General features: G+C 47.6%; 2 protein-coding genes across 5 annotated transcripts in view; one reads left to right on the top strand and one right to left on the bottom strand.

The window, feature by feature from the left end:
* Positions 1-606: 606 nt before the first annotated feature.
* MRPL37 (mitochondrial ribosomal protein L37) lies at positions 607-4,588 on the bottom strand. Its single transcript, XM_042030752.1, has 7 exons — positions 4,193-4,588; positions 3,785-3,968; positions 3,200-3,315; positions 2,522-2,707; positions 2,071-2,228; positions 1,398-1,601; positions 607-830 (listed from the first exon to the last, which is right to left on the bottom strand). The coding sequence occupies exons 1-7, from the start codon at positions 4,566-4,568 to the stop codon at positions 753-755; spliced, it is 1,302 nt and encodes a 433-aa protein (XP_041886686.1). The 5' UTR covers positions 4,569-4,588; the 3' UTR covers positions 607-752.
* Positions 4,525-14,672, top strand: part of LOC121665892 (NADH-cytochrome b5 reductase-like) — an 11,069-nt gene continuing 921 nt past the window's right edge. Inside the window, exons 1-7 of one of the 4 annotated variants that reach the window (XM_042030756.1) lie at positions 4,525-4,699; positions 5,993-6,172; positions 7,012-7,160; positions 8,282-8,369; positions 11,407-11,511; positions 12,623-12,826; positions 14,449-14,620. In XM_042030756.1, coding sequence (XP_041886690.1) covers positions 5,996-6,172; positions 7,012-7,160; positions 8,282-8,369; positions 11,407-11,511; positions 12,623-12,826; positions 14,449-14,620 — 895 coding nt within the window. In that variant the 5' untranslated portion in view covers positions 4,525-4,699; positions 5,993-5,995. The other 3 variants (XM_042030759.1, XM_042030758.1, XM_042030757.1) reach the window with 3 other exon arrangements.

The raw sequence follows: 14,672 nt of genomic DNA, 5'->3' as shown, positions 1-14,672 counted from the left end.
GCTGCAGCTAATTTAGCTTTCATACAAAACCCACACTAATCCCCCCATGTTAAAAAGAATACGCTTCCTGCTCAGTTAACTCTGTGTGGCAGGAAGAAATTCTTCCTTTGTATTTTTAGCAGCAAATACCAGCTACAGGCACCAAAGTTTCCCGCTACATTCTACACCACTTTCCCCAAATGCACAGGTCTCTTCATCCAGGATTGGGGGATAAAAGGACTGTGGTTCTACAGATCCAACAAAGCAATCCCTCCGATTAAGTGCTTTGGGAACTAAGCACAGGGCAGCACGACGCATCCCACAGCAGCCAGGAGTAAAACAAAGTCAAAGCCAGGCAGAATGAAAAAGGCTCGTGGCTCAGGCTTTCCCCTTGAAGCTTTTTAAGTCTCTTCTGCATTCAGAGGGACTCAAAGCAACCTCGGGAATAGGTTTGAGTCTGGCTCTGTGCAGATGCACACTGAGAGCAGAGCCTGCGCAGAGGAATAATGACTGGCTTATGTTCTTCCCAGGCAATGGAGGAAGAGTGCAGGATGATGCATCTGATGACTTCTCTTAACCCAAATCCAGAGGTGAGCCCCTAAAATGAAAGAGTTTCTTCATGCACTATTTAGTTTTAAAAAAATTTTTACTTTCAGTAACAATATAATTTATTTTTTAAAGTAAATTAATCCACCTTTCTTTAATTATACGACAGTTCTGGCAAAGGGAAGCAGCAGGTACAGTTGGTGAAGTATTTTCATTTGAGCTGAATTTCACACAGTTCCATGCAGATAGAGTGCCAGAAACTTCTTGAATGTGTCTGGCTGAAAGCCAGAAATTCCACCGGGCTTCTGCAGAGAAAAAGACACGGATGCTCAGTTTGCAGTGAAGTGATTAATGTAGACAAACAACGGCTTTAAACATGCTTGAATAAGACTTTCAGGCATGGCAGCTTCCAAATCATGCTCTCCCTCCCCAGAAGGGTTTGCGTGGGGGTACTTCCACTGGTGCCAGTCTCAGAGGGCAGCGCCCCTTTGCCCATCAGTGAGATGCCCTCCCAGTATAACCAGTACTGGCAGCCCTGTGCTCTATTTACTCCCCAGCAAGGCTGATGGTTGCATGTGCGTGCTCCCTTCATCAGAGCTGGTTTTAAACAAGCACATTACGAGATGGTGGATTACAGCTGGGGATATCTGTATGCTGGAGTTCACGTTAAGCTTGGCATGTGGCACATCAGCACTACAAATACCCAGGAACTGGTCCCCTCAGAAACACCTGCTCAGGTAAAAATGAGGCAAATGCCCACTTCAGGTCCCTCCAGCTGGTTTAAAACCTGCTGCAGCTCTGTGCCAGCTCCCAGACCCCCAGCTGAGGTGAAAGGGCAGCATTTCTATGACCATTTCCCAAGTTTTCCTTACCGTAACAACTCTCTTCTTGACTTCTGGGACACACTGGGCTTTCTCATACAGGTTCTGATCAGAGTCAATCCAGACTAGATTTTTCACACCATCACTAGAGACAAGGTCTGTTGTATTTAACTGGAACACCATGAACTGGAAGAGCTGGCCATCTGTGCCAATGCTTTGCACCACTACTGGCTGCTCCAAAACCCTAGGATCATCCTAGGAAAAGAAGGGGCATGTGGGGGAGAATGTTTTAAAAGCTAGTTACAACAGAAATTGTGTAAGTATTTGCTGATTCTGCATCTTTGGGTTGGTTTAAAGCCAGGATTTAAATAAATATATTGTTACCTTGCCCAGAAAATTACCCTAGTCAAACAAGTTTTGAATGTAGATTTTGTATTTTAATTAAAATGCCTCCTTCAGCCAGCAATGAAGTGTCAATTTACATACTGAGCTGTGGGATGGGTTAGAGTTTTACAGCTGAACTCACCCCCTGGTTCCTGCCCATGCCACCCCGGTGCGTGTTACATCACAAACACGCTGAGCGGTGGATTTCTGAAGGTTGGGTTTTGACCTCTGGACAGGGAAGCCTGGATGTGACAACTACTGTGAGGGGCTTTCAGGCCCCTCTCCACTGGCTGCAGCACTAGAAGAAGAAGAGAGGCCCAGCACGGCCTCCCATACGTACCCCGTGGAGCGCCTTGGCCTTGGCCAGCGCGTTGCCAAAAGCAAACATCAGCATTTTAGCACGGAGCTGTTCTGGTCTGAACCTGTCGGTGCGAACGTTGGCCGACTCCAGGAAGAACAGGGTGTGAGGATGAGAGTAAGGATAACCATCTGCAAAACCTAAAGGGCATGTAATCATGTCAGAAACCGCTCAGGAAGACACTACGCAGCCAAGGTTTTCTCCCATTATCTTCAGGAACTGCTCAAGTAGTTTGCTGGGGTTTAAGTTCTTCTCCTCGGTCCTGCTTAGGCAACAGTGTACTCACCACAGGTCTGGAGCACTTGCACTGCAAACCTGTGCCCATTCCTCTGTCCCTTCATTCCCACACACTCCCTACTCTCAGCTGCCCCACAGAAGGACAAGGGCCCCAGGTTAACCTGTACACAGACAGATAATTATCATCAACACTGACCTGTATCATTGAGCTCTTTGTACACGTTCACCTCCTGAAGATCGATTGTAGGTGCAATGGGATTGAAGGTCTCCAGAACATGTTCTTTGGTGGCCAGTATCTCCTCCTTGGAGGCTACTGGTGGTATTGGGGTCATAGAGTTCATGAGTATTCCACTCAGGCCACGGACCTGAAGGAGGATGGATTCTGGGGAGGGAAATTAGGCTACAGTCAAACACTGGTGAAATAACATTAGGGAGAGATGTACATACATTTGCTTCTGCAAGTCTGTTCTGCAAGGCTCACTCTCTCCCCCTCACCTCCAAACCCATTTTAAATAGTAGCTCAGCTATAGGTTCTTCTTTTAAAATGCCAGTGTTAATTGCTAGGGTTCTTAACTAAACATCCTTAGAAAAACAACAGCAGTGATTTAGGACACATGAAAATAAACAATCAGGCCTGAGACAATGGTTCCCTTCTGCCACCATCTTGTCAATATTGATTAACACCTAATAATCTCCTCAGAGACAGCATCCTGCCATCATCCAAGGCTGCCCATGCCAACAGTACTATCGAAACCAGAATCACCTGGCTCCAGGAATTGTTTAATTTTCTCCAAGCCCTCAGCCTTAAAGCCAGGAGCTTTGCTACCCCTCTTATCTTACAGAGCTAAATTCTTCCACCACGGCAGCAACTGACCTCTTTCCCACGTAGCTGCTATCCTGCAGTTTCTAGCCAACATCCTTTTACTCAGAGGAGGATACTTCCCAGACATTAACCGGCATATATGCATCAGGTTTTCAAACAGCACTGGGCTGTAAAATGAGAAAAGAAACAGTTACATAAAAATGAGATCATAATAGCAGGCAGATGCTTCTGGGGCGCAAATGCTGTAAAATTACTGTATGTAAAACATATGATGGCATAACACTCCCAAACAGTTAACAGAGATTGCAGATCGGTATCACACACACCAGTCCTGTTTTAAGTTGGCAGAGGTAATGCTTACAATTATTTTAAAAACTGATATTCTGCATCAGCTAGAAGTAGATCTTGAGTTGAAACGGAGACATTGGCCTGAAAGAAGCTTTAATCTAGTGTAGTGTTTATGCCAGTACTACTGTCAATATTCAGAATTGGGTTTTATTTGTTGCTTTGGTTGTTGGGTTTTTTGTCTGACAATCTGACGCAAAGGGTCTTGCACAGCAGACCCTCTTTCAACAACATACCTATGTATGAATTTCTTTGTAGCGTTTAAAACCTCCCCTACAGCTGAGGACTCACCAATATTGTTCCCTCCTGGGAGCAACTTCTGCCGTGTCCCAGAGCCGCGCGTGGGACACCGCGTGTTTCGCCCTCCCCTCGAGCTCCTGGAGCCCGTGTACCGGGTCATCCACAATGCCCTGCACGGCTGGGGGCAAACCTTCCACCAGCTTCGTCTTGGTGAGCCACTGCGCCTGCCGCACTCCTGGAAACAAAACCCAACACGATCTATCACAGGTGACAGAGGTGATCCTCAAGGCTCCTTTCCAACCCAAGCCATTCTATATGTTATGCCTGGCAGCTCATGGGGCTGGGCAGGCTCTTCACAGCCCGTGTTTTACACTCTGTGCGAGGAGAACCCTTGGCAGGCAGAGAAGGGCAAGTGTCTGGGAAGGGGCAGCGCTGCGGACAGCGCGGGGTGTGTGGTACCTTCCAGCATGCGGACACCCTGATGGCAGATGTAGCACCCGCGCTCCTTGTACAGCGGCATCTCCTCGTAGCGCGGCCCCGGCGAGTGCCAGGGGTCACGCCAGCCGCGGTCCCAGGCCGGGAAGCGCGGCCGGGCCAGGCCGGGCATGTAATGCAGCCGTCCCGCGTATGTGATGGTGTCCAGCTCCACCTGCTCCCGCACCGGCCGCCGCTCCGCCATCTCCGCCAGCACCTCCGGCGGCGGCCCGCGCACGGTCCAGGGCGTGCGCGGCAGCGGCGCGCGGTGGCGGGGCCGCCCCGCGCGGGTGACGAAGCCACGGGTGAGGCCCCGCGCCGCCGCCACCGCCCGCCTCAGCGCCATCGGCCCCACCGCCATCCTCCTCCTCCTCCTCCTCCCGCCGCCGCCTCAGCGCCCGCCCGCCGCCATCTTGGCGAGAGCTCTTCCCCCACCGTCACCCCCGGTGACTGACAGCGGCGGCGGCCAATGGCGGGCAGGCGCGCCCCGCGGTAAGGGAGGGTCGGTAAATTGCCTGGCGGGTGAGGGCAGGTGCTGGGCTGATAAATGGGGAAGTGGGCGGGGAGAGGCGCCTCATCGCCTGCGGGGCGGGGGGCACTTGAGGGACCATCCCCGGACGGGTGCCGGCGGGGTTAGCGCTCGTGTCCCGGGGCAGGAGAGGTCGGGGCTGCGCTCCCCCGGGTCGGTGTGTCTGAGCTCTCGGGCGCGCACAGTAAGTGCTCGAAACTCTGTAAATCTGCGCAGCCCCGAGCCTGGGCGTCTCGGACTCACCCGCGGCCACGGCGGGTTATCCCCGTTCATAGCCCGTGGGTGCGCCGGGTCTCCGGACAGAGCGGGCGCGGTGAGAAGCTGGACCAGTGGCCCTTGGCTCTCTCTTCCGTTCCGCACCCCCCTCCTTAAAATAAGTGTGTTCTGTTACAGGGGTGAAGGTTAGTTAATTAATTGACCTTGACAATGAAACTGCTAGAAGCGCTAATAAATGTTCGCTTCCTCCGCTTCGTCACCCGTGGCTCCATAACTTCCTGTGGACCGCTTTGTGTTCAAAGGATGCGGACAAGTGTGTTGTGAACAGCCTTAACTCAGCCGATGGGTAAAAATAGCAGGGTCCCCGCGAGGTCTGCAGCATGATTTTGACCTGAGGAGTGTTCAATGGGTACAACTCATTCGGAAGCAGCGGGAGCAAGGGATAAAATCCTGTGCTTCTTGCCCTCCCCTACCTGTGCGTTTAAAGCCATATTCAAAGCCCATAACCAAAGTGGTTGTTTGCCTCAGACTTTGCCCTGTTTGCCTCAAGTCTCTTGGCTCTTAAATGCTGCTTTCAGCTCGCTGCTCTCCCATGTTCCAAAGCTGCACAAAACTCAGGCCACATCTGGTGGTTGGGTTTGTTACCCATTGTCTTGGTGGTTGGGTTTGTCACCCTTTCTCCTGGACCGAGCAGCAGGTTTTTAAGATGTTTCTGCTCCGGGTGACCAAGCTGCTGTTTTGAAGATCACCAAGGCAGAACGAGCAGGATTAAAGGGTGTAACTTTGGCTGGGGAGGAGGGCCTGAGGCTGGACTAAGGCTCTGCTCTGGTGGCTGTGAGGTTTGGCATTTCTGCACCAGGCATTGAGTACTCGAGCAAAAATGGGGTGTTGCAGACACAGATCAGCTCCAGGTTTTCAGTTTGATACACGTGCAAGATGCTCGAGAGAGATTTTCTCAGTCCTTCTCCAAAAGCACCCAGCTGATGAGCACGCGCTGCTTTTCAGCGTGCTGGGTTTGATGCAGGGCTTGTGTTTTGCAGGCAATGAGTGGCAACGAGCAGGACTGGCTGGGTCTGAGGCCCCAGGAACCTTCTCCATCCCAGTGCTGCGGCAGCGGCTGCAAGCCCTGCATCTACGATGTGTACGAGAAGGAGCTTGCACAGTGGGAGAGAGCCAAAGCACTGCAAGACAAAAGCCTTCTCGTTGGAAAGAAGGAGCAGGTTGATTTATCTTCAGTGCATCCTGGAGCCTGTGCTTTGATCGTACTTGTTCGGGTGTGGGGTTGTGGTGATGGGTGAGGGATGCAGCAATAAATTCAAGTGCTGCCTTAAGAGATGGCTGTAAATGCAGTTCCCCAAACTCAGCCTTCACCCTCCCCCTTGGCCGATCTCTCCCTGCTGTAATGTGATTTTCCAAGTGTAGAGTTCTCCCTGGTGTCACATTACAGCCCTGGATCTGCAGCTTCTCCTCTCCGAGCTTCCTCCGAGAAGCTTTGTTTTCCTCACCTTTCTCATCTTTTCCTGATCCTTAGGCTTGTGTTTTGATGCTGAAGAAAGCTGCATTGTGTGTGGTGGAGCAGTTGTCTTCAGAGTGTAATTTTTAAGCCTGTCAGTGCCCTTTTACATAAGATTAACTATGGTGGGTCAAGCAAAAAAGATCAGCTGAAACAACTGACAATATTTTCTGTTCACTGTGGCCATCAGCAGGTTGCAAAGTTGCCTCCAAAGCAGCGTGTGGCTCTTTGAGCAGAATTATTTCTGTTTGTCTCCAGACATGAGAAAATGATTGCAGTGAGTCATAATAGGATGACCTTGCTGTAAGGTGTAAAAAAGTGTAATTTAAAAAGGTGGTGGTGGGGAGAAATGCAAGATCCCAAAGTGCACGCTGCAGAACATGATAATGAATCAGCAGAGAGCTGGAATTTGCACCAGGCCTCAGCGTTTAATACACGTCCTGAGTATCTCTGGCGCTAAATTACCACACACGTTTGCTTCCAGAGAAAAATGAAATCATAAAAGACACCATCTAACCAAGTAATTATTTATTGTTGTTCTTGCAGAGCAATAATTCAGAGCTGAATCCAGATACATTCACTGCATTCAGCGTGAGCTCGGTGGAGCAGCTGACAGAGGACACCTACCAGTACAAATTTGAATTACCGGGAAATAGCAGCCTGCGATTGAGTTTAGGACAACATATCGTGTTAAGGTATTGTTCTCTGTGCTAGTTAAACAGTCTGCATTATGTAACCTAACACGTAGGGTTTTGTCAATAGACAAAGGCTTCATAGCAGGCAAATCATGATTTCTGTACCTCCACAATGACACAGATGAAAGAGCTCACTGCCCCTACTAATTCTAAGGTAAAAGCTGTAGTTTTGTTCAGCATTATCCCTGCGTTGGTGGGTCAGAAAGAACTAGGTGTGATTAAGAAAATCCATTTGCAGAAAGGACTTACAGAATAGATGTTACAGCAGATGATTTACTCCAGTGTGTTGGAATGAAGACAATGAGCTGCGCTTGTCCCAGACCTCAGTATTTTAGGCCCTATATCTTGGGGTAACTCAGCACCCCAGTACCCAGGCACTGCCTGACTGATTTCTAGCAAAACAACCCTCCTGTGTAGTTTATTGCTTGCCAGAAAGGGGCCACTTGGGGAAAGTTTCTGTCTCTCAGCCATCTGTGGTGATTATTGCCAGATAGAGAAAGTCCTGTTAGGATGCCACTGATGGGCATCTCTTGACGTCCCTGGTATGTTCAGGGCTGGTGTGTGCAGCTGGCTCTGCTGACAGCACAGGCTCCTCCCTTCAGCCCTGGCTCATCACATAGCTTAGAAAAAGTTTGGTCACTTCAATCAATTCCCGTGGTCAGTAGCATAGAGCAGGGTGGATAATTCCATGGAAAGGGAAGACTTACAGGAAAATGCAGTCTATATTGACAAGGCCTGAGGTCAAGGCTGTGCCTTGGCTTTTATTTGATTACCAGGTGCTGACTGGATGCAGAAAGTGACCCCAGCTCAAAAGGAACAGCAAACTGAAGTGTTTTCTCTCCCCTTTGCCACTCTTGCATGTTCTCACAAAATCCCTTTCAGGGGTGTGTCCAAGAGCTGGATGTGGTACAGCTGAGGCTGCCACCAGGAAAACAAAAGATGCTGTTAGCTCTTGTATTCCCCCTAGATTTCTGCCTCTGGAAGGGAAATGTTTTGTACCTGTGCACAGGCTGGGCTGCTGCAAAGAGGACCTACTGCCTGCCCAATCTTCCCAGAGAGCTGCAGGAGTTTGGTAATCCCAGCTGACCCAAGTCACAACGGGTTCCTGTCTCTCTTCTCAGAGGAGTGGTGAATGGTTTGGAGGTCCAGAGAGCCTATACTCCAATTAGCCCTGGGAATGCAGAAGGTTACTTTGAAGTTCTAATTAAAGTAAGTAAGCCTGGACAATATGGATTAGAGTATAAGGTGTTTTCTTTAGGAACCAAGCGAGCTGTCAGTGCTTCAAGTGAGACTGTCTCAAATCCCTCATGGACCGGTTCCTCCGTTGTTTCGAAGCAGTTGTGCTTTGTTGATAAAAATTGCAGTTTTTCCCACAAAACTGAAAGCAGAAGAAGTTGACACACAAACAAATGCTTTGCTGCAGAAGCCCTTGGAGCACTTGGGAGAGCCCCTCGGGTGGAAAGAGGTGTCCATTCCACTTCCCACCTTTCCGTTTGCTTTTTCAGGCTGTCTTTGAAATCGCACCCAGTTGTCAGCCCAGCTGAACCACTGATTTTGGGACATGTTTGCCCTTATCTCCCCCTTGTATTTACTTGAAGAACACCCCTCTGTCAGTGGGCAGCTGTTCCTGGTGTGCAGACAGGGCTCTGGAGCAGCAGCCTGAGAGGGACTCTGCCCATGGGGCAGAGAGGTGTCCCATGGGCACAGGCTGCATCTGTCAGAGTGGACAGGGTGGCAGAGCCCATTTTGTTCAAGTGCCCTTGCCTTTCTGGAGACAACCACAAAATGCTGTTTGAGTTCAAAAGGATTTTATAGGAGATTTGGCTGGAAATTTGTCTCATATAGTTTGTAGGGCCCTCGTAAATGATTACTTTGTGTGGCAAATACCAGCTTGAACGTTTTTCCAATACTGTATCTGTATGTCACTAGTGATTCCCCAGGGCAGACACAGATTTGAGTACAGGTGTGAAATTCAGAGTGCTGGGTATCCCAGGTGGCTTGCAGAGAAGGGCCACTTGTCCTCTGCCTGTCTTCCAGGATTTCATGTTTGTGGGGTTTATTATGCATTGTGTGTTCGAACACAAACCCTGCTCTTTAGAAGAGTGAACAGCTTCTCTAGGACACCTGTGGGAGGGTCATTTCCCCATTCTTGTGGCAATTGGTGTGTGGTAGGGGAGAGAAATGTTGCATTTGAGTTGCATTAATAGGATATATTCACAGGATGACTGTGAAATTTCATGTATAGCGGCTCATTACTCACAGGTTTTGCATTTCAATAATAATAGTAATGATTGTAATGATACCTTTCCTTTATATAGAACCTTTCATCCCAAAAGGGGCTATAGTTATTCTCTGGCAGTGACAGAAGAGGTTGGTAACACCCAGTGTAAAGCAGCCATTTTTATAACTCACTCTGTAGGTTGTGGTGTATTTCACACTATTGAGGCAATTTTGGAAAGTAGTATATTATTATTACTATGCAATCCAAGCACTGTTCAAACCCTTCTGTCTCCTGTTATTACAGCATTGCATTTGTGATACTACAGTTAAGAGTGAGGGAGTTGCCATTTACAGAGCATAACCCTCTTTTTGAGTGATTTTATAATGTTAGGGTTTCTCTCCATGTAAAATGGGGTGTGGAAGTTTTCCCCCAGGAATTGTGGGTTTTTTTTTTTTTTTCTTTTTATTTAGAAAAACTCATTTTAAACCCACTCAATGACTTTTCACTTCAATTTTTTGGAAATAATTTTGGTGAAAGAAGGATTGTTTTAGTTTCCATTATCCTGGTCCTTTGGGAATAGGCAGTAAGTGGGCCTGACTTCTCTGCTCTTGCCTTGGGTTTCCAGATGTATTTGAAGAAGGGAGGTATAAAATTTGCTTCTTTGATGCAACTGCACACTCTTTGCACGAGACTTAGCACCTGCCCAGAGCCCTCTGAACATAAAATAATTCTAACAATAACTCAGAGCCTGGATGTGTGTGTGATTTACCTTTTGAATGTAACAACTGGTGCTAATACTTCTTAATATTTCAGGTTTAAGTGAGGGGCTGGGAGGGGAGGAGCATCTGTGTTCTTTCTTAGCTAACACTGCTTGCAAGCACAAGCACAGGCTCCCTCACTCGCTTTTTCTGAGCTGCTTTGTGGTTCACCAATTTTGTTTGCCTGCAGTGCAGCTTGGTGGCCAGCCAAGGCACCGGGGTGTGGAGCTGGGCTTCTCTCCAATGCCTGTGCAGGAAATACCCCCAAATACGCTTCTTTTGTGTGGGCTGGAGTTGCCAAGGGCTTGTACCACATCCCATCTTCTGGCCCCTGGTTGTGTTGCTCTTCCCCAGGCTTATCCTGGCGACATCCATCGTGTGCTGCAGCTTTGGGCTTCTCTGCTCTTGCTGCTTGGGCCAGTTCTGGTTTTCCGGCCACGTCTCGGACTGTGGCCGGTCTTTTGCTCACTTCTGTTCTCTTTAACCACACAGTGGACACACATTTAGGGCATGGATGGCAACAAGACTACTTGGACAAGCCCTTCATTTTCCAGCCTCTCCTCCCTTCTCATCAGTCATGAGTGAGATCAGCATTCCTGCAGGCAACAGCCTGGATAATGTTGTTTGTGCTTGGTAGAAAGTAAAGCAGGATTTTTTGCTCGTGTTTTTCTTCCATGGGGCCAATATTAACATATTCTTTTGGAATTGTGGAGGCATCCCTCAGCATCCAGATGATCTCTTCTGAAAACAAGAGTTTTACAAATGAGAAACCTGGCTTTGGGTCACTAATTGTATCAGCACAGCATCTGAGAGACTGAAACAAAGCAAGAGCTGTGTGGTGTTTATGTAACTAATAGTACCCAGAGGGCATTTCCAGACCCCATACCCAGAGATTTGGAGAACACTTGAAGGCCTGCATTTTGCTTTGCATTCAACACAGTCTTCTCTGTGTGCTTTGTAAGCAAGAACTCTGATAAGCTTTTTCCAGTTTTGGAAATTCAGGCTGCATGAGAGGGGGGTTGTGTTTACATTATAGTCAAGCTGGAGTGGTTCCAATATGATTTAATTTAAATGTCTTTGTTTTGGGTATAACTTTTGAGTTATTTTTCAAACAGAAAGATCTTTCTTTTTTTCTTTTTTAAACACACGAAATGTTTTTTTGTCCCCTTTTCGTTTAAATGTAGCTAACTTTATAATCGACTTTAAGCTGGGAAACTTTCCAATGGAGTATAATTATTCTTTTCTTTTGTGCAATGTTTTCTATTAGTGCTGTGAAGCTGGGCTAATGTCACAATACATAAAAACGTGGAAAAGAGGAGACGTGGTCTTTTGGCGTGGGCCATTTGGAGGGTTCCCATATCGACCTAATAAGGTTAGTTCCTAAGAGACATAGGATGCTTCAGCCTGTGGCAGCAAGCTTTGTTCAATACTCTGAAGGGAAGACTTCAATTTGATTACTGTTTTCATGATTATTTTAGAGACTTCCTGGGTTACTGTGCAGTGTGACAGCATTAGCAGTCAGTTGGAACACCTTCTTGAACTGCAGAATATTTAAGAGGGAAGAGGAGGTGGATGGGAGACAGGAACATATTAGCAAGGCTCTGTGTTCATCACTTGCAGTAGAAGTTCGTGATGTGCCTAACAAAGGGCACATCTTTCTTTGCACCAGCAATGAGTGTGGATGGGTTTTTGCCTGGTTTGACCCACATCTCTGTGTTGTGACTGAGCACAGGCGACGGGGAGGTGTTAATCTGCTCCTCCCTTGGGTATTCCCTGAGCTGTTGAGGTGTCAGGTCACTTCCCAAACGCTGATCCCACCTGCCAATACCAGGCTGGCTGCAGGGAAAGGCAGATCTGGTTTCAGGGGGAGGCTTCTCACACACACTAATTCAGTTACTTAATTCTGACCTTTCAAATGAGGAGCAGAATTGAAACACTCGTCATTAAGATCCCAAAGCTTTGTGGGGGTTTTGGTGGGTTTGTTTTGGTGGGGTTTTTTCCCCCCCCACCCCCCCCAACAAAAATAAGCAAAATCTGAGTGGCCAAGCTCTATGCAGAGCAATTGTGTCCTGCTTCCTGACATACTTGTTTCCTCCAGAGGACATTCAGGATTTTACTTTGCAGCAACCAGAAGAAACCCAGGGAGCATTTCCAGTGGAAGAAAACACACAGTGGGTCAGCAAAGCATCCTGCAGAATTGAAACTGGAATGTGAATTAATTGAAATCAAGGGTAAAGTTAGGATAGATTATTACACTTGGGTAAAACCCAGTTTTGTTAGATTTGATATGTAAACCCTTTAAGTGCTTTCTGTAATCCTTTTCAGAAAAATACATTCGGAGATGTGAATTTAGCAGTTCATGACCTTCTGATATGTTGTTTCTCAAGAGATCCTTTACCAGTGTGGCAGCAAGAGGAACTGACCATGAGCACACCCATTTCCAGCCATCACAGCTCATTCCAAATTCTCTGTTCTGTTGTTAGCATGGAGAACTCCTCATGCTGGCCTCTGGCACCGGCCTTGCACCAATGATTCCCATTCTCCAGTCCATAACAGATGATGAAGAGGATGAAACCTTTGTAACTCTTGTTGGCTGCTTCCCTACCTTTGACAAAATTTATTTGAAACCTCTTCTGCAGGATTTGGCTCGGTACTGGAACATTAGAATATTTTATGTCCTAAGCCAGGTAAATAAATGGATTATGAAGTGTGTTTGTGTGAGGGTTCTGTGTGCTGAATGAGCCTCTGCTTCCTCCACTTTTCCATGAACATGATCTTAATTCTTTTCCAGTCATTCAGCCTAATCTGTGATCCAGTAGCTGCTGTTCTTAAATCTGCTGCACGTACTCATACTGCTCCTAGTCTGGAGAATTTTGGGGAAGTGACCATCACTGTCCCTCTCTGCTTCCCTGAGAGCTGTTCTATTGGGATGGACCTGCTGTTCCATAGTCACTGTTGATTATTCCCCCCCATTTCAGACAGTTGTTGCTGCACCTATACAGCAAATAAGCTGTTTTTTTCTTCCTGATACCAGTGCCTTAATCTGTCCTTATCCCTCCATTCATTGCTCACAGCTAGAACTCTCCTCTGGTGTGCTAGCACCAACTTCCCAGCAATTATTTTTCCTTGCTGATCCATTTTTAAACTTCTAAAAGTTGTTTCCCCCTCTGTAAAATTACTTTTCTGCCACATTCATGGGAGGAGGGCATACCTCTCAGTGGTCTTATATTTTGAGCAGTCTTTTTCATTTCCATTTGGTCCCAAAGTTGCCTGTGTTCTGCATGGATTTGGTGGTTAAAAATTATGTCCTTCAGAAATGAGGATTCATTGCAGGGAGGATGTAGAAAGAATTATTTATGCTAAGGGAATGAATCCCATTGCATTTTTAGTTTCTCAGATGAATCATTTTTTGTATCTCTCACAGTGGAACTGCCTCATACATTCTGTTCCACATGTGGCCTCGGCAAGATGAGATTTGGTAGGGGGAAAAGTGCTGGTGACTTGGGCACCCCCTCAGCTGCTCTGTAGGAGCATAACCATAATTGTCTCTGGTGACATGGCTTAAATACCCTTTTCAGGGTGTTTAAACTCTTTGATGGCTGTCTCAAGAGCATGAGGAGGTCTTGAAATTCAATCAGCGAAGGGCAAGAAACCCACCTGACCCCTGTCAACACTGTCTGCCCCTCCTCTCTCCCTTTTTCCTCCTCTCTTAGCAGGCTTGTGGTAGTCCAAGGCTGGTTCGTGCATCCTCCCTCTTGGGATTATGTATCTGTCTGTGTTTCATTGTGCTGCCTGTCACCACCACATCTGAGCACCTTCTGCTCCTGATTAATTGCAGCAGGGGAGTCCCTGCTGGATCCAGCACCACAGGATCTGACACTTCTCATGGGATCAGAGCTGTATTTGGAGCAGAGCTGGCTTCTTTCAGTTTTGGTCAAGGGAGATGGGACTGAAAGAGACTTGGGAATGGGAGAGGCAATAGAGAGGAATAGACTTGGGACTTGGGGATAGGAAAGGTGCCGTGGGAGATGGTTCTCGATGGAGAAGGGTCTGCAGCATTTATTAGTGATAGTTACACTCAGGTTTTGTTCAGTCCCCTCTGAGCAAGTGGCCAGGTCCTGTGGCAGGGAAAGATTTCATCTGGGCTTGGAAAGAGGAATGCAGCTCTAAGGAAGGGTCAGTGTCACCCACAAGGTGTCACAAAGGTGAAAATCATCCTGGGTACTACTCTGAGGGGAGGAGGGAGATTCAGCTCTAAGCAATGTTGTCCTTTTTAACATTACACAGAGCAAACCTTTTACCTTTCCAGGAAACTTCACTGGAAAAACTTCCTTGGAGCTATCAGGAAAACACATACACTGGTCGTCTCAATGAAGACTTGATGAAGACAATAATAAAATCCTGTCGACGAAAGCCATTTGTATTAATTTGTGGCTCTTCTGCATTCAATGAAGATATGAGTAGATACTTGGAAGCTTCAGGAATTTGTTGGGGTCCCTCCCCTGCCATGGAGCCCTGGGAGAGGGGCCCTGA

The sequence above is a fragment of the Corvus kubaryi genome, unplaced genomic scaffold (assembly GCF_017639235.1).
Source record: "Corvus kubaryi isolate FWS band 111438036 unplaced genomic scaffold, C.kubaryi_AGA036_p1.0 37334, whole genome shotgun sequence".
Taxonomy (NCBI): domain Eukaryota; kingdom Metazoa; phylum Chordata; class Aves; order Passeriformes; family Corvidae; genus Corvus; species Corvus kubaryi.
Note: the sequence above shows the minus strand (reverse complement) of the source record. Positions and strands in the feature narration are given on the sequence as shown.